The sequence below is a fragment of the Oncorhynchus keta genome, chromosome 4 (assembly GCF_023373465.1).
Source record: "Oncorhynchus keta strain PuntledgeMale-10-30-2019 chromosome 4, Oket_V2, whole genome shotgun sequence".
In the NCBI taxonomy this organism is placed as follows: Eukaryota; Metazoa; Chordata; class Actinopteri; order Salmoniformes; family Salmonidae; genus Oncorhynchus; species Oncorhynchus keta.
In genome coordinates, this window is record NC_068424.1 from 365,754 (window position 1) to 385,064 (window position 19,311).

At 49.1% G+C, this 19,311-nt stretch overlaps 1 protein-coding gene and 1 long non-coding RNA gene across 2 annotated transcripts; one reads left to right on the top strand and one right to left on the bottom strand.

The window, feature by feature from the left end:
* The first annotated feature begins 1,680 nt into the window (after positions 1-1,680).
* csrnp1b (cysteine-serine-rich nuclear protein 1b) lies at positions 1,681-17,742 on the top strand. The gene is made up of 5 exons (XM_052498513.1): positions 1,681-1,848; positions 13,410-13,614; positions 15,684-15,946; positions 16,120-16,413; positions 16,575-17,742. The coding sequence occupies exons 2-5, from the start codon at positions 13,434-13,436 to the stop codon at positions 17,538-17,540; spliced, it is 1,704 nt and encodes a 567-aa protein (XP_052354473.1). The 5' UTR covers positions 1,681-1,848; positions 13,410-13,433; the 3' UTR covers positions 17,541-17,742.
* On the bottom strand, positions 17,401-17,969 carry LOC127916504 (uncharacterized). The gene is made up of 3 exons (XR_008095080.1): positions 17,875-17,969; positions 17,658-17,764; positions 17,401-17,550 (listed from the first exon to the last, which is right to left on the bottom strand). It is a non-coding gene; the product is annotated as an uncharacterized LOC127916504 (long non-coding RNA).
* Between the last annotated feature and the right edge of the window lie 1,342 nt (positions 17,970-19,311).

Here is a 19,311-nt window from a genome sequence, read left to right on the forward strand (position 1 = left end):
ACCTCTGTTAGAGATTAAACAACCAGAACACTGAACCTCTGTTAGAGATTAAACAGTCCTAACACTGAACCTCTGTTAGAGATTAAACAGCCAGAACACTGGACCTCTGTTAGAGATTAAACAGTCCTAACACTGGACCTCTGTTAGAGATTAAACAGCCAGAACACTGGACCTCTGTTAGAGATTAAACAACCAGAACACTGAACCTCTGTTAGAGATTAAACAGTCCTAACACTGGACCTCTGTTAGAGATTAAACAGCCAGAACACTGAACCTCTGTTAGAGATTAAACAACCAGAACACTGAACCTCTGTTAGATATTAAACAACCAGAACACTGAACCTCTATTAGAGATTAAACAGCCAGAACACTGAACCTCTGTTAGAGATTAAACAGTCCTAACACTGAACCTCTGTTAGAGATTAAACAGCCAGAACACTGAACCTCTATTAGAGATTAAACAGTCCTAACACTGGACCTCTGTTAGAGATTAAACAGTCCTAACACTGGACCTCTGTTAGAGATTAAACAGTCCTAACACTGAACCTCTGTTAGAGATTAAACAGTCCTAACACTGGACCTCTGTTAGAGATTAAACAGCCAGAACACTGAACCTCTGTTAGAGATTAAACAACCAGAACACTGAACCTCTGTTAGAGATTAAACAGTCCTAACACTGAACCTCTGTTAGAGATTAAACAGCCAGAACACTGAACCTCTGTTAGAGATTAAACAACCAGAACACTGAACCTCTATTAGAGATGAAACAGTCCTAACACTGGACCTCTGTTAGATATTAAACAACCAGAACACTGAACCTCTATTAGAGATTAAACAGCCAGAACACTGAACCTCTGTTAGAGATTAAACAACCAGAACACTGAACCTCTGTTAGAGATTAAACAGTCCTAACACTGAACCTCTGTTAGAGATTAAACAGCCAGAACACTGAACCTCTGTTAGAGATTAAACAGTCCTAACACTGGACCTCTGTTAGAGATTAAACAACCAGAACACTGGACCTCTGTTAGATATTAAACAACCAGAACACTGAACCTCTGTTAGAGATGAAACAGTCCTAACACTGAACCTCTGTTAGAGATTAAACAGCCAGAACACTGAACCTCTGTTAGAGATTAAACAGTCCTAACACTGGACCTCTGTTAGAGATTAAACAACCAGAACACTGGACCTCTGTTAGATATTAAACAACCAGAACACTGGACCTCTGTTAGAGATTAAACAGTCCTAACAACACACACTCTCTCCCTCCCTATCTCTGTGTGTGTGACAGGCTTCTCCCTTAACTGGAAACAGCAACACCCAGAGACATGACACTGATGAGATGACAAGACAAATTCCTGCTCAGGAGAAATCATTCCCGAATGGGACACAATGAAGTACATGTTCTGTAGCCTACTTTTCCCACTGTCCCTATCCCATTTATTTCCCTCAACACATCTCCAGTCATTTACGTTATGTACTTTACATATTCATCCTCCACTATTTGTTTAGTTTTTCTACTGGCAGAATAGATCGCGGAATGAAATAGCCCAGTTAAACCAGGAAGTTGTCTCTCTCTCGGAAAGCAGGAAGCAGCGTGGGCTGGCCTGTCTCTCTGCGTCACCGCCTGCGTCACATGCCAGGAGGGGGTTCTCCAGTGACTATAAGGCCGCGTAGCGGAGTAGTCTGCCACAGACAAGGGGAAGAAAGGCTGTGGCTGGTACGGACGGTGCTGTCTGGCTGCAATAGAAACAAAAGCGAGCGGTCCGTTCGAGCATAAAGCGGAATTGCGTTCCTTGGATCATACCTCGTTACTCTAATGGTGATCGGATACCCGGGTTATTGGTGAGTAGCGGCGCTGTTGGTTATTTAATACCGTTCTGTGTCCTTTACGTTGTAAAAGCTTCGGGGTGGAGACGCAAATAGTTTGGATGATCTATGCTCTGTCACCACAGTAGAAACAGCAGTGGCGCTAATCATTTTCCTCATGATATATTGGTTACATTGTTGCAGACCTACACATTGTAGACAAAGCTGTGTGGTATTTAAATTACGATTACAGGGTATATAATGAAATGGTTCAATTTGTTAACGGTCGCTATTTGTATAAATCCGACGTGTCTTCTCAGCAGAGTTGGTCTATTAACACTTATGTTTTAAACAAGTTTTTTTTTTGTCGGTGTTCTGGCTTTTAATAAACCAAGTGATTGTAACATGTTGCGTGGAGGACAGGTGAGGATAACACTGGATAGTGGTTTCTGCTGAATGACTAGATTTAATAAACTAGGCTGAGGATTTTATAATGACATGCCAATATCCATGGTAGGCTATTATAAAGCTATTATAGGACTATTAGGCTAGTTGATTTAGGCGATGTTTTAAGTTTTAATTCCGGTTTTCCTATAGTGTGTTGAATACATTCATTCATCAGTTCGCCTCTAGTGGTGCGACCGTCTCTGTAAAGCCCAAATCAAACGTGTTCACGGCTGGATCTCAGAATACAAGGTCGGGAAACGTACTTCTCCCCGCGTCGACGACATCCAAAGCGTCAGTTATTCCGCTCACTTTATTAACGCCAATCAATGCTGGTATCGCGGGGAAATAAATGGGTAGAAAAGTCTGTTTGTGCATTATAACGGGTAGTTAATTAAGTGTGTCTTTACTGTTCCGTTTAGCTGCCAGTGACAATAATACATTTCATATTTGAAAACATGAACTTGATGCCTTTGTTGACTTGAAGACCTGGCCTGTCGTCTAGGCAGGATACAGCCGAGGAACTAAGAATGAGACGAGCTCAGTTCTTTCTAAACTGCTGTCGGCTACAACTCTCCTCACATTCTTCAGCCAACAGAGCAGGAGGCAGACACAGTGGCTCCTGTAGGACAACATAACAGATGCAACTGTATTGTAGATTATCATGAGGATTACATTGGAATACCTACACAGTGTATGTGAATTGAGCTCTCTACTGTCGCTCGGAAAAACAGTTTGACCCGGTTGATGGTGAGCTGCCCTCTCACGGTTGATGCAAGTGTTGTCATAGAAATGCTCATTCATCACAAAGAGGAACGATCGGGTCAACATGGGGTAGCTGACCACGGATAATCACACGTGATATAATGATTGACTGCCACATCAGAAATGAGTCTGCGCTATTCAAATGAAATGGCCCAGGTGTGTTGATCGCATTGTTATTGGAATAGCCCAAAACAGAATCAATGCCCATTTGATCATACATGATTGATTGGTTGATTGATGCAATCAGGCCGTTAATCAGGGACATTCATATGCCACTTGGCGCAAGGAATCCCTTTCATTGTTCAATCTCTGTCTTGATTACCTGACAATCACCGCTTGATAGTTAGTAACTAGAGGCTTGATTATTTTGCGTTGGAGCACAATGTTTAGAAGACAAAACAAATCACGAGTTTCTATGTTGTCTGGAAGGCCTAGTCTGTTTTCAATGCATGTTTTTGTATAGTAATATTTTGATGAGTGGAATGTAGCACTGTATTTTACTCAGCGGATGATGTAGTGTGTACTCGGCTCTAGCCTAGTCGTCTCCAGTCGTCTAGTCATTGAGCTGTTCTCTAACAGCTCAATGATCCTTTGTCTACAGCCAGACCGCTGCACGGAGTCTGAGGTTCTATTCCACAGGGCAACTTTCTTTTGAAGGATATTTTGTTTGTCATGTCTTCATGAGTATTATTTGTATTAATCTTTTCTGTTTTGATTTTTCATTGTGATTAAGGCAGTTCCTCTTTTTTTGGCATTTTACTGAGCATCTAAAACGGAATTATTGATTTGATCATAATGTTTAACCTCTACGGGATCATAATGTTAAATACTCTACTGGATTGGTGGCCCCTGGCGGCTAATGTGATTAGCATGAGGTTGTAACAAAACATGTCCCAGGACATAGAAATATCTGATATGGGCAGAAACACGAATTTAATCTAACTACACTGTACATTGTACAGTAGCTATTACAGTGGAAGAATACCATGCTATTGATTAAGGAGAGTGCACAGTTCTGTATTAATAAACCAATTAGGCACATTTGGGCAGTCTTGATACAACATTTAGAACAGCTATTGCAATGGTTCATTGGCTCAGTCTAAAACTTTGCACACACACTACTGCCATCTAGTGGCCAAATTGTAAATTGCACCTTGGCTGGAATAACACATTTCAAAGATGATGGTACAATAAAAAGCATGTTTTTTTCTCTGAATTATCTTCTACCAGATCTAATGTGTTATATTCTCCTACATTCAATTCACATTTCCACACACTTCAAAGTGTTTCCTTTCAAATGGCATCAAGGCAGGCAGTTCGATTTGGGTCATTTTAGGTGAAAAATTGAAAAGGGGTCTGATCCATCAGATTAATAACCATGTAGCACAATTACAGCTCACGGGAAATATATTTTCCAGCTTTAATTGTGATAATAACCAAGTATCATATTTTCTCACACAGCCCTCGTGTTCTCGTGTTTTGAATGTGGCCGCTATAAAATTAAACGTGTTCAGTATGTTGAAACAAATGCTCTCATTCACGAGTTGCGTTAGAGGACATATCATATTTGGCAGCTCTTCCACAGGGGGAGTCATCCTCGTTTCCTGTCTCACCTAGGCTGTGTCCCAACTGGTGCCCTTTGTAGTACCCTACCCCATAGGGGCCCTTACATGTCCAGATCCTCCTAACGAACAAACCTACAGAGGACAGTGATGCTGCAGGAATCAGGAAATCCGAGACAGACACGGAGACAGTATATAGATTATTTTAAATAGCCACTTCCTGTGCACTGTGGCACATGTTTCACAACCACAGGAAACTGTTTAACTGACACACACACAGCTCCTCAGCTGGGAGAGAGAGAGACAGCCTGTCTGTCTCTTGTGAATGTTGTTGGTCACAGAGAATGGCCCGGGCTTTGTCTCCGGACAGGGGGGATTGTGTGGTGGGGCGTGCTGTCCCTCTGTGTGAGAGGGGGGTGTTGTCTGACCGTCTGACCACACACAGAGCAGGCTCCTGTCTCCAGGGACTTAATACGAGTTGATGAACAGAAGCTGGTGTCTGGTTTATTATGCCTACCACAGCAGATAGCAGAACGAAAGTGAAAACTAAGTCTCTTCTTTTATAGTATCCCTTAGTTTCCTCGTCCCTGGGGTGAGTTTGGCTTCTGAAAATGTTTCAGACACTCAATAAAAATCAAATACTACTGGTTTGATTTCCATCTGCAGTGCTTATCTCAATGTCTAAATATTATCATTGACTTTAAATAGACATGTAGTGAAGAAGCTTAGAGCAGCGGCAGGTGTCATCAGACATTAGTGAAACCGTAACATAGTGTTTGACTGGTAACCTCTGGCAGGCTTTCTTGGCTCCATGTTGTTAAACCGGTCCAGGGTTTGTCTAATGGGCAGTTCTCAAGTGTCCAGTAGCCTGCTCCACACCACCTTGTCTGGGAGACTGCTCCACACCACCTTGTCTGGTAGCCTGCTCCACACCACCTTGTCCAGTAGCCTGCTCCACACCACCTTGTCCAGTAGCCTGCTCCACACCACCTTGTCTGGGAGACTGCTCCACACCACCTTGTCCAGTAGCCTGCTCCACACCACCTTGTCCAGTAGCCTGCTCCACACCACCTTGTCTGGGAGCCTGCTCCACACCACCTTGTCCAGTAGCCTGCTCCACACCACCTTGTCCAGTAGCCTGCTCCACACCACCTTGTCCAGTAGCCTGCTCCACACCACCTTGTCCAGTAGCCTGCTCCACACCACCTTGTCTGGGAGCCTGCTCCACACCACCTTGTCCAGTAGCCTGCTCCACACCACCTTGTCCGGGAGACTGCTCCACACCACCTTGTCCAGAGCCTGCTCCACACCACCTTGTCCGGTAGCCTGCTCCACACCACCTTTCCGGGGTAGCCTGCTCCTTGTCTGGGAGCCTGCTCCACACCACCTTGTCTGGGAGACTGCTCCACACCACCTTGTCCAGTAGCCTGCTCCACACCACCTTGTCCAGTAGCCTGCTCCACACCACCTTGTCTGGGAGACTGCTCCACACCACCTTGTCTGGGAGACTGCTCCACACCACCTTGTCTGGGAGACTGCTCCACACCACCTTGTCTGGGAGACTGCTCCACACCACCTTGTCTGGGAGACTGCTCCACACCACCTTGTCTGGGAGACTGCTCCACACCACCTTGTCTGGGAGACTGCTCCACACCACCTTGTCTGGGAGGCTGCTCCACACCACCTTGTCTGGGAGGCTGCTCCACACCACCTTGTCTGGGAGGCTGCTCCACACCACCTTGTCTGGGAGGCTGCTCCACACCACCTTGTCTGGGAGACTGCTCCACACCACCTTGTCTGGGAGACTGCTCCACACCACCTTGTCTGGGAGACTGCTCCACACCACCTTGTCTGGGAGACTGCTCCACACCACCTTGTCTGGGAGACTGCTCCACACCACCTTGTCTGGGAGACTGCTCCACACCACCTTGTCTGGGAGACTGCTCCACACCACCTTGTCTGGGAGACTGCTCCACACCACCTTGTCTGGGAGACTGCTCCACACCACCTTGTCTGGGAGACTGCTCTACACCACCTTGTCTGGTAGCCTGCTCTACACCACCTTGTCTGGTAGCCTGCTCCACACCACCTTGTCTGGGAGCCTGCTCCACACCACCTTGTCTGGTAGCCTGCTCCACACCACCTTGTCTGGTAGCCTGCTCCACACCACCTTGTCTGGTAGCCTGCTCCACACCACCTTGTCTGGGAGCCTGCTCCACACCACCTTGTCTGGTAGCCTGCTCCACACCACCTTGTCTGGGAGGCTGCTCCACACCACCTTGTCTGGGAGGCTGCTCCACACCACCTTGTCTGGGAGACTGCTCCACACCACCTTGTCTGGGAGACTGCTCCACACCACCTTGTCTGGGAGACTGCTCCACACCACCTTGTCTGGGAGACTGCTCCACACCACCTTGTCTGGGAGACTGCTCCACACCACCTTGTCTGGGAGACTGCTCCACACCACCTTGTCTGGGAGACTGCTCCACACCACCTTGTCTGGGAGACTGCTCCACACCACCTTGTCTGGGAGACTGCTCCACACCACCTTGTCTGGGAGACTGCTCCAAACCAGCTTGTCTGGTAGCCTGCTCTACACCACCTTGTCTGGTAGCCTGCTCTACACCACCTTGTCTGGTAGCCTGCTCCACACCACCTTGTCTGGGAGCCTGCTCCACACCACCTTGTCTGGAGCCTGCTCCACACCACCTTGTCTGGGAGCCTGCTCCACACCACCTTGTCTGGGAGACTGCTCCACACCACCTTGTCTGGGAGACTGCTCCACACTACCTTGTCTGGGAGACTGCTCCACACCACCTTGTCTGGGAGACTGCTCCACACCACCTTGTCTGGGAGACTGCTCCACACCACCTTGTCTGGGAGACTGCTCCACACCACCTTGTCTGGGAGACTGCTCCACACCACCTTGTCTGGGAGACTGCTCCACACCACCTTGTCTGGGAGACTGCTCCACACCACCTTGTCTGGGAGACTGCTCCACACCACCTTGTCTGGGAGACTGCTCCACACCACCTTGTCTGGGTAGCCTGCTCCACACCACCTTGTCTGGAGCCTGCTCCACACCACCTTGTCTGGGAGACTGCTCCACACCACCTTGTCTGGGAGACTGCTCCACACCACCTTGTCTGGGAGACTGCTCCACACACCTTGTCTGGGAGACTGCTCCACACCACCTTGTCTGGGAGACTGCTCCACACCACCTTGTCTGGGAGACTGCTCCACACCACCTTGTCTGGGAGACTGCTCCACACCACCTTGTCTGGGAGACTGCTCCACACCACCTTGTCTGGGAGACTGCTCCACACCACCTTGTCTGGGAGACTGCTCCACACCACCTTGTCTGGGAGACTGCTCCACACCACCTTGTCTGGGAGACTGCTCCACACCACCTTGTCTGGGAGACTGCTCCACACCACCTTGTCTGGGAGACTGCTCCACACCACCTTGTCTGGGAGACTGCTCCACACCACCTTGTCTGGGAGACTGCTCCACACCACCTTGTCTGGGAGACTGCTCCACACCACCTTGTCTGGGAGACTGCTCCAAACCAGCTTGTCTGGGAGACTGCTCCAAACTAGCTTGTCTGGGAGACTGTTCCAAACTACCTTGTCTGGGAGGGAGACTGCTCCACACTACCTTGTCTGTAGGTACGGTGACTATACGGTCCGGTACGGTGGCTATATTATGGTGGATGGAACTGCGCAGGTATAGCCTGGTTTTTCGAAGTGGTTTGTTTGACAATCAGATGAAAACATTACACAACACCTATGACATGTGGAACTGAGCCTGAGCTGATCGTGACAACATGCGTCAACAGGTATATAGGTATAGATGTTGACATGCCACAGTATCCCGTCTAAGAACAGCATATCCCAGGCATCTTATCCAGGTTGCTTCTTCGGTTTATTGTAAACGGGATGGGCCGTGCTACAGACTGTCCCCGGTCCCTGATTGGCTGCAGGGTGGGCCGTGCTACAGACTGTCCCCGGTCCCTGATTGGCTGCAGGGTGGGCCGTGCTACAGACTGTCCCCGGTCCCTGATTGGCTGCAGGGTGGGCCGTGCTATAGACTGTCCCCGGTCCCTGATTGGCTGCAGGGTGGGCCGTGCTACAGACTGTCCCCGGTCCCTGATTGGCTGCAGGGTGGGCCGTGCTATACAGACTGTCCCCGGTCCCTGATTGGCTGCAGGGCGGCCGTGCTACAGACTGTCCCCGGTCCCTGGTTGGCTGCAGGGTGGGCCGCGCTACAGACTGTCCCCTGTCCCTGATTAGCTGCAGGGCGGCCATGCTCCAGACTGTCCCCTGTCCCTGATTGGCTGCAGGGCGGCCGTGCTACAGACTGTCCCCTGTCCCTGATTAGCTGCAGGGCGGCCATGTCCCCGGTCCCTGAGACTGTCCCCTGTCCCTGATTAGCTGCAGGGCGGCCATGCTCCAGACTGTCCCCTGTCCCTGATTGGCTGCAGGGCGGCCGTGCTACAGACTGTCCCCGGTCCCTGGTTGGCTGCAGGGCGGAATTAACCTCTAGCCATTGTTTCGGGCTTGTTGACCTAATCAGTGTCAGGTAAACTCACTGCAGTCACTCAGTCAGGAGACATGACCCACTTCTGAAACCTAGGGTCTGTTCTTGCTCTTACTCCCCGCCCCCCCCTCAGTCTCACTCTCACCCCTCCTCTCTCTCTCACCCCTCCTCTCTCTCTCACCCCTCCTCTCTCTCTCACCCCTCCTCTCTCTCTCACCCCTCCTCTCTCTCTCACCCCTCCTCTCTCTCTCTCACCCCTCCTCTCTCTCTCACCCCTCCTCTCTCTCTCACCCCTCCTCTCTCTCTCACCCCCTCTCTCTCTCTCACCCCTCTTCTCTCTCTCTCACCCCTCTTCTCTCTCTCACCCCCTCTCTCTCTCTCTCACCCCTCCTCTCTCTCTCACCCTCCTCTCTCTCTCACCCCTCTCTCTCTCTCTCACCCTCTCTCCCTCTCTCTCTCTCTTCTCTCTCTCTCCTCTCTCTCTCCCTCTCTCTCTCTCTCTCTCTCTCTCTCTCTCTCTCTCTCTCCCCCTCCCTCTCTCTCTCTCTCGCTCACCCCTCTCTCTCTCTCACTCACCCCTCCTCCTTATGTCTCTGTCCCCCCCCCCCTCCTTGTGTGTCTCTCTCTCTCTCTCACCCCTGCTCTCTCACCCGTGTGTGTGTGTGTGTGTGGGGGGGGAGCCTGTGGGTGGCTATTGGATTTGTCATGTCTTACTCATTGTTATGAAGAACGCTAATCTGTTTCTGACTACAGACACGATTTCAGAACAATTTGAGATGGTGGATGATATGGCTGAAATGACGTGGATGACCGTCTCAGCTGAGTATCAAATCAAACTTTTGTCTTGTTTTGTAGAGGTTACTGTGAAATGGGTACTTACAAGCCCGTAACCAACCGCACAGTCCAAGAAGAAAACAATATTCACCAAGTAGAATAAAATACAAAGTAACAATAGAAAGTAACACAATAACAATAACGAGGCTATATACAGGGTATTACGGTACAGAGTCAATGTGGAGGCTATATACAGGGTATTACGGTACAGAGTCAATGTGGAGGCTATATACAGGGTATTACGGTACAGAGTCAATGTGGAGGCTATATACAGGGTATTACGGTACAGAGTCAATGTGGAGGCTATATACAGGGTATTACGGTACAGAGTCAATGTGGAGGCTATATACAGGGTATTACGGTACAGAGTCAATGTGGAGGCTATATACAGGGTATTACGGTACAGAGTCAATGTGGAGGCTATATACAGGGTATTACGGTACAGAGTCAATGTGGAGGCTATATACAGGGTGTTACTGTACAGAGTCAACTTGGAGGCTGTATACAGGGGTTACCGGTACAGAGTCAACTTGGAGGCTGTATACAGGGGTTACCGGTACAGAGTCAACTTGGAGGCTGTATACAGGGGTTACCGGTACAGAGTCAACTTGGAGGCTGTATACAGGGGTTACCGGTACAGAGTCAACTTGGAGGCTATATACAGGGGTTACCGGTACAGAGTCAACTTGGAGGCTATATACAGGGTATTACGGTACAGAGTCAACTTGGAGGCTATATACAGGGGTTACCGGTACAGAGTCAACTTGGAGGCTATATACAGGGTATTACGGTACAGAGTCAATGTGGAGGCTATATACAGGGGTTACCGGTACAGAGTTAGTGTGCTGGGGAACAGGTTAGTTGAGGTGATCTGTTCATGTAGGTGGGGATGAAGCCACTATGCATAGGTAACAAACAACGAGTAGCAGCAGTGTACAGAAGGGAGGGGGGGGCGTCAATGTACATTTTATTAATTGTTCAGCGGTCCTATGGCTCGGGGGGGTGCGCAGGTCCTGGATGGCAGGAAGCTTGTGATGTACTGGGCCATACACAGGCCTCTATAGCACGAGGCGTGTTCTGCTGGACCACACAGAGCAGCACACAAATGGCTTGTACTCAGCAGAGACCATAGTACATTTCACTCAGACATCTATGGTTGTAGCAAAGCCAGCCTTTTAGGCCTATGCTCTTATATTAGAGCATATGCCCATGAATAACCCCAAGAGGGTTTATTCTATTAGCCTGAGGATATTATTCATAGTATGATAATCAGATGATATGTTAATAGTTTGTGTTTAATGTGAGCGCAGTAATAATACTATTGACCTTGAGGCCTTCCTGTGTAGTACGCCTGTAATCATCACCATAATCACGTCTGCTGAAATCACACTGCAGTTATGACATGCTGATTTAGCCAATTATGCTAGCTAGCATCATGCTAATACCCCCCTCTACCTGTGTTTCTCAGATCAGGTCCATGCTAGCTAGCACCATGCTAATAACCCCCCCCCCCCTCTACCTGTGTTTCTCAGATCAGGTCCATGCTAGCTAGCACCATGCTAATAACCCCTCCCCCTCCACCCCATGTTTCTCAGATCAGGTCCATGCTAGCTAGCACCATGCTAATAACCCCTCCCCTCCACCCTGTGTTTCTCAGATCAGGTCCATGCTAGCTAGCACCATGCTAATAACCCCTCCCCCTCCACCCTGTGTTTCTCCAGATCAGGTCCATGCTAGCTAGCACCATGCTAATAACCCCTCCCCCTCCACCCCATGTTTCTCAGATCAGGTCCATGCTAGCTAGCACCATGCTAATAACCCCTCCCCTCCACCCTGTGTTTCTCAGATCAGGTCCATGCTAGCTAGCACCATGCTAATAACCCCTCCCCCTCCACCCTGTGTTTCTCAGATCAGGTCCATGCTAGCTAGCACCATGCTAATAACCCCTCCCCTCCACCCTGTGTTTCTCAGATCAGGTCCATGCTAGCTAGCACCATGCTAATAACCCCTCCCCCTCCACCCTGTGTTTCTCAGATCAGGTCCATGCTAGCTAGCACCATGCTAATAACCCCCCTACCTGTGTTTCTCAGATCAGGTCCATGCTAGCTAGCACCATGCTAATAACCCCTCCCCTCCACCCTGTGTTTCTCAGATCAGGTCCATGCTAGCTAGCACCATGCTAATAACCCCTCCCCCTCTACCTGTGTTTCTCAGATCAGGTCTTTGCTAGCTAGCACCATGCTAATAACCCCTCCCCCTCCACCCTGTGTTTCTCAGATCAGGTCCATGCTAGCTAGCACCATGCTAATAACCCCTCCCCCTCCACCCTGTGTTTCTCAGATCAGGTCCTTGCTAGCTAGCACCATGCTAATAACCCCTCCCCTCTACCTGTTTCTCAGATCAGGTCCATGCTCGCTAGCACCATGCTAATAACCCCTCCCCCTCCACCCTGTGTTTCTCAGATCAGGTCTTTGCTAGCTAGTACCATGCTAATAACCCCTCCCCTCCACCCTGTGTTTCTCAGATCAGGTCCATGCTAGCTAGCACCATGCTAATAACCCCTCCCCCTCCACCCTGTGTTTCTCAGATCAGGTCTTTGCTAGCTAGTACCATGCTAATAACCCCTCCCCTCCACCCTGTGTTTCTCAGATCAGGTCCATGCTAGCTAGCACCATGCTAATAACCCCTCCCCCTCCACCCTGTGTTTCTCAGATCAGGTCCATGCTAGCTAGCACCATGCTAATAACCCCTCCCCCTCCACCCCATGTTTCTCAGATCAGGTCCATGCTCGCTAGCACCATGCTAATAACCCCTCCCCCTCCACCCCATGTTTCTCAGATCAGGTCCATGCTAGCTAGCACCATGCTAATAACCCCTCCACCCCATGTTTCTCAGATCAGGTCTTTGCTAGCTAGCACCATGCCAATAACCCCATCTCCTCTACCTGTGTTTCTCAGATCAGGTCTTTGCTAGCTAGCACCATGCTAATAACCCCATCTCCTCTACCTGTGTTTCTCAGATCAGGTCCATGCTAGCTAGCACCATGCCAATAACCCCATCTCCTCTACCTGTGTTTCTCAGATCAGGTCCATGCTAGCTAGCACCATGCCAATAACCCCATCTCCTCTACCTGTGTTTCTCAGATCAGGTCTTTGCTAGCTAGCACCATGCCAATAACCCCATCTCCTCTACCTGTGTTTCTCAGATCAGGTCTTTGCTAGCTAGCACCATGCCAATAACCCCATCTCCTCTACCTGTGTTTCTCAGATCAGGTCTTTGCTAGCTAGCACCATGCTAATAACCCCATCTCCTCTACCTGTGTTTCTCAGATCAGGTCCATACTAGCTAGCACCATGCCAATAACCCCATCTCCTCTACCTGTGTTTCTCAGATCAGGTCTTTGCTAGCTAGCACCATGCTAATAACCCCATCTCCTCTACCTGTGTTTCTCAGATCAGGTCCATGCTAGCTTGAGCCATGAGCGGTCTACTGAAGAGGAAGTTTGAGGAGGTCTATGATGAGGACCAGTGCTACTCCTCGTCCTCCTCCCGGTCGTCCTCAGCTTACTCCGGGTGGGACTCGGAGGGCGAGAGCTGCTACTCAGACACCCTTGACTCAACACCCAGCAACCCTGGCTCTCCAGACACACATTGCAACAGTGAGTATCTAATCTACTTCCTCAGTTTTCACTATGTCATGACCAAGTCTGATAGTGGATGTTATGCTGGTGAAAGACTTACTGCTTCACACAGAGCAGCTCATTAAAACAGGCTTACTGCCTCACACAGAGCAGCTCATTAAAACAGGCTTACTGCCTCACACAGAGCAGCTCATTAAAACAGGCTTACTGCCTCACAGAGCAGCTCATTAAAACAGGCTTACTGCCTCACACAGAGCAGCTCATTAAAACAGGCTTACTGCCTCACAGAGCAGCTCATTAAAACAGGCTTACTGCCTCACAGAGCAGCTCATTAAAACAGGCTTACTGCCTCACACAGAGCAGCCCATTAAAACAGGCTTACTGCCTCACACAGAGCAGCTCATTAAAACAGGCTTACTGCCTCACACAGAGCAGCTCATTAAAACAGGCTTACTGCCTCACACAGAGCAGCTCATTAAAACAGGCTTACTGCCTCACACAGAGCAGCTCATTAAAACAGGCTTACTGCCTCACACAGAGCAGCTCATTAAAACAGGCTTACTGCCTCACACAGAGCAGCTCATTAAAACAGGCTTACTGCCTCACACAGAGCAGCTCATTAAAACAGGCTTACTGCCTCACACAGAGCAGCTCATTAAAACAGGCTTTCTGCCTCACACAGAGCAGCTCATTAAAACAGGCTTTCTGCCTCACAGAGCAGCTCATTAAAACAGGCTTTCTGCCTCACACAGAGCAGCTCATTAAAACAGGCTTTCTGCCTCACACAGAGCAGCTCATTAAAACAGGCTTTCTGCCTCACACAGAGCAGCTCATTAAAACAGGCTTACTGCCTCACACAGAGCAGCTCATTAAAACAGGCTTACTGCCTCACACAGAGCAGCTCATTAAAACAGGCTTACTGCCTCACACAGAGCAGCTCATTAAAACAGGCTTACTGCCTCACACAGAGCAGCTCATTAAAACAGGCTTACTGCCTCACACAGAGCAGCTCATTAAAACAGGCTTACTGCCTCACACAGAGCAGCCCATTAAAACAGGCTTACTGCCTCACACAGAGCAGCTCATTAAAACATATGTCTGTCTGAGTACCTTTATATTCCAGGCCCTGGTTTTGGGTCAGTGGGGGGTTGGCGAGAAGGGCAAACGGTTGTTAGGTTTCCCAGGATGGCAGGGAGCCAGAGAGCGAGCAGGATGGCAGATGGCCAGGCAGAGAAAACACACAGAGCCTTGTCTGGGCCCGAGGCAGTCACCCAGCACAGGTGCTGCCTGCCTGCCTGAGGAGGGAGGGATGGAGAGAGGAAAGGCATGTTGGAGCATGAGATTAAGGGTGATACTTAGTTCATCTAAAGGAGATAGTTGAACACCACTGGTAGTATAACAGACCTTAGGAGTCAGAGTGGAGCGTTTGTCCTCCTGTTATCAGGTGGATGGATGTCACGCTGAAACAGCCTCTGTCTCTGCTGCAAATGGCACCCTTTAGTCCAGGGCCAATGGGGTGCCTTTAGTCCAGGGCCAATGGGGTGCCTTTAGTCCAGGGCCAATGGGGTGCCTTTAGTCCAGGGCCAATGGGGTGCCTTTAGTCCAGGGCCAATGGGGTGCCAATGGGGTGCCTTTAGTCCAGGGCCAATGGGGTGCCTTTAGTCCAGGGCCAATGGGGTGCCTTTAGTCCAGGGCCAATGGGGTGCCTTTAGTCCAGGGCCAATGGGGTGCCTTTAGTCCAGGGCCAATGGGGTGCCTTTAGTCCAGGGCCAATGGGGTGATCTGCTCTATGGTGGCTACAGGCAGCAGCACCATCTCCTATTTCATGCTGGGTCAGGGGTCAAGGGTCAGGTCATACTGGGGTTAAACATCTCCCCCTGTCCTGGGTCCTTTCTGGTTCTCTCCTTCTCAGTTTTGGAAGGCTTATGACTAAAGAGTTCTGCTTTATGCTACCATCTAGTGGCATGAGAAGGGAGTGCAGTTACTTTGACAAACTGCAATTCCCTTAATGGCTCTTGTTCTTGAAAGCTGTTTTTCCGTAATGAGCAGTGATAACGCCAACTCTCTCTCTCTCTCTCTCTCTCTAGAGTCCATCCTGAAGAAGGCTAAGTGTGAACGGCTAGTGCGGGGCAACGTGACCTTTGACATGGTGACAGTGTTTGTCTTCCCACGGTGCCAGGGCTTCAGCAGCGTGCCCAGTAGAGGGGGCTGTTCCCTGGGCATGATGCAGCGCCACAGCGCCTTCCGCAGGTACACCCTGGATGAGTACGCTGTGGAGCAACACACCCTCCGTCGGGAGAAACTCCTCGACCGCCTCCGAGAGGAGAAACTGGACGCTCTCAAACAGAAAGTGAGCCCTGGGACACACACACACACGCACACACGCGCCCCCATATGTGGATTAGATAGTTATGAAGCTAATATGCAGCAGTGTGAAAGGTTTTATACGAGGGGTTCGAGCTCTCTTCTCCAGAGAAAACCCCCACACATGCATCACAATGATCCCCCGTCTCTCCCTCCCAGCTGACTAAGGGAGGCACGGTGGAGTCAGAGGAGGCTGACCGCCTCACTGTCGAAGACATCCCAGAGGACGAGATGGACATTAGCAGCTGTAACCTAGACGACGGCTCCTTCCTCCACCCCTACCCTTCCAAGAGGAGACATGCCCTGCTGAAGGCTGCGGGGGTGAAGGTGGAGAAGGAGGAGAAGAGACAGCTGCAGCAGCTCAGAGTGTCCAGGGAGGACTGTGGGTGTGACTGCCAGGGTTTCTGTGAGCCAGAGACCTGTGCCTGCAGCCTGGCAGGCATCAAGTGTCAGGTAAGACACTGGCATATCATAATTTCTTCAACTTCAACGTTAACAGTAAACTGTAAATACTTTATATTCAGCAGTGGTTATTTGTCCTCTGTAATACAATATTCTGATCCCTCCACGACAAAGCAGAACCTGATTTTTTTTACGTCCTCTTCTCTCCCCAGATGGACCACTCGTCATTTCCCTGCGGCTGCACTAAGGATGGCTGCGGTAACCAGGAAGGTCGTAAAGAGTTCAACTCCAGCCGGGTTCAGACCCACTACATCCACACCATCATGAAGCTAGAGCTGGAGAAGAGACTGGAGGAGACGTCTGGACCAGAGGAAGAGGACCCGGGAGAGACCACCTTCTACTTCGGCTCAGAGCTGGCATCGGTCGGGGAGAACAGCTGTACCAGTGACATGACAGATTCCTCTGCCTCCTCGGGGGGGAGTGAGGACTCAGAGGAAGGGGCGGAGTTAGGCCGGGAGGACGATGTGGATGAAAACGGACTGAGCCGCATCCTCAGCGACAACGACTATAACGTAAACAACTACGTTGTTAATGACAACCGCTGTTGCCCCGAGCAATGGCTACAGCAGCAGCAGGCATCGTCCATGACGACAACAACAGAGATGTTGGGAGGGTTTAGCACGGCAGACTTCCCAGAGGAGAATGACAATCTAGAGGGGCACACAGACAACCGGGCCATGGCCATATCACTGTTAGGTGATACCGCTAACCAAGGCAACGGTCTGTTCCACCACAGCAACTGCAGAATCTCTAACCCCTCATCTCCCTCAGTAGACTGCCCCAACGTCCTCTCTCCCTCCGTTGACTGCCCCAACACCCCATCCCCCTCAGTAGATGGCACCGCTGCCAGCTACATGGACCTGTCCTCAGAGTCTCACCTGGAGTTCTTTGATGGTTTCTGTCTGGGTCCTTCCTCCCCCTACAACTCCCTAACGGAGTACCAACACATGGACAACTTCTTTCACTTCCAGTTGCCTAGTTACGCCAGCAGCCAATCACAGGCCATCGACCCCGGGACCTGCCTCCTGGAGTCTCTGATTGGTCTGCCAGAATCTGACCCAGAACCCCCTGTAACGTTCACAGCCAATCAGCGGTTGGAAGAAGCTGTCAGGGGTTAACTATCGGGACCTGAACTGCCAACTGTGTTCTGGACTAATGTAGTGAATTAGGGGGGATGGGGGTCAGTGTAAACAGACTGCTGTTGGAAGAAGCTGTCAGGGGTTAACTATCGGGACCTGAACCGCCAACTGTGTTCTGGACTAATGTAGTGAATTAGGGGGGATGGGGGTCAGTGTAAACAGACTGCTGTTGGAAGAAGCTGTCAGGGGTTAACTATCGGGACCTGAATTGTTAGCAACTGTGTTCTGGACTAATGTAGTGAATTAGGGGGGATGGGGGTCAGTGTAAACAGACTGCTGTTGGAAGAAGCTGTCAGGGGTTAACTATCGGGACCTGAACCGCCAACTGTGTTCTGGACTAATGTAGTGAATTAGGGGGGATGGGGGTCAGTGTAAACAGACTGCTGTTGGAAGAAGCTGTGATTTCTCTCTTGCCTTCCAATTGTTAGCAAAGCAGTTGGTAATTATCGCTTTATAAAAAGGCAGCTAACGTTTCAGTTGGTAATTATCGCTGTATGAAATGGCAGCTAACGTTTCAGTTGGTAATTATCGCTGTATGAAATGGCAGCTAACGTTTCAGTTGGTAATTATCGCTGTATGAAATGGCAGCTAACGTTTCAGTTGGTAATTATCGCTGTATGAAATGGCGGCTAACGTTTCAGTTGGTAATTATCGCTGTATGAAATGGCAGCTAACGTTTCAGTTGGTAATTATCGCTGTATGAAAAGGCAGCTAACGTTTCAGTTGGTAATTATCGCTGTATGAAATGGCAGCTAACGTTTCAGTTGGTAATTATCGCTGTATGAAATGGCAGCTAACGTTTCAGTTGGTAATTATCGCTGTATGAAATGGCAGCTAACGTTTCAGTTGGTAATTATCGCTGTATGAAATGGCGGCTAACGTTTCAGTTGGTAATTATCGCTGTATGAAATGGCAGCTAACGTTTCAGTTGGTAATTATTGCTGTATGAAATGGCAGATGACATTTCATAAAAGTGAGATTAAAATAAGTAAATTTCTACATTTGTAGAAATAAAACCTATGAAACCTATGAAATAACATGTTGTGTTTTATGTCGCTAAATGTCAACCTCAGAAACCAAGAATAGTACAGCTGGATATTCATTAATACTCTGGGAAAACAAAAATGGTTTTCAAAACACCTATAACTGTTATCTACATATTATTATTTTAATTTATTTCTTTTATGATTTTCTATTTATTTTCAGATAAAAACCTACTAAAGCTATGCTGAAGCAGCACTGTGGTTTGATATTTATAACCTGGAAGTGCAATCTTTCCTTATGTATCCACATGTGTCCCAAATGGCACACTATTCCCTATGTAGTACCCTACTTCCCATAGGGCTCTGGTCTAAAATAGTATAGGGGATAGGGTGCCATTTGAAACTGAATCCGTATTAGACATAGTCGGCAATATGGGATTATAGAAAAGACCATTGGGAAACATTTGTTAAATTATTTTAGTAGGTTGATCTAATTTATGACATGTTGGGCAATAAGAGATCGGTGTTTACTCAGGGGGGCTATGGCCTAATCATTCCCTAAACCCTACGCCATTGTGGAGATCTGAGGTGATTTGATTGGTATAAGCGAAACTTCCACCAAGCCTATCAGAGCGCAAGGGAAAGCTATTACCATATGGACTGCATCGGTCAGATCCAATCAGCTCTCCACACGTGTAGGGTTGAGGGGTCGATTCGGCCAACGTCACAGTGCTTCTGTTTGAGCTGTGGGACTGTACTGTGTTCCT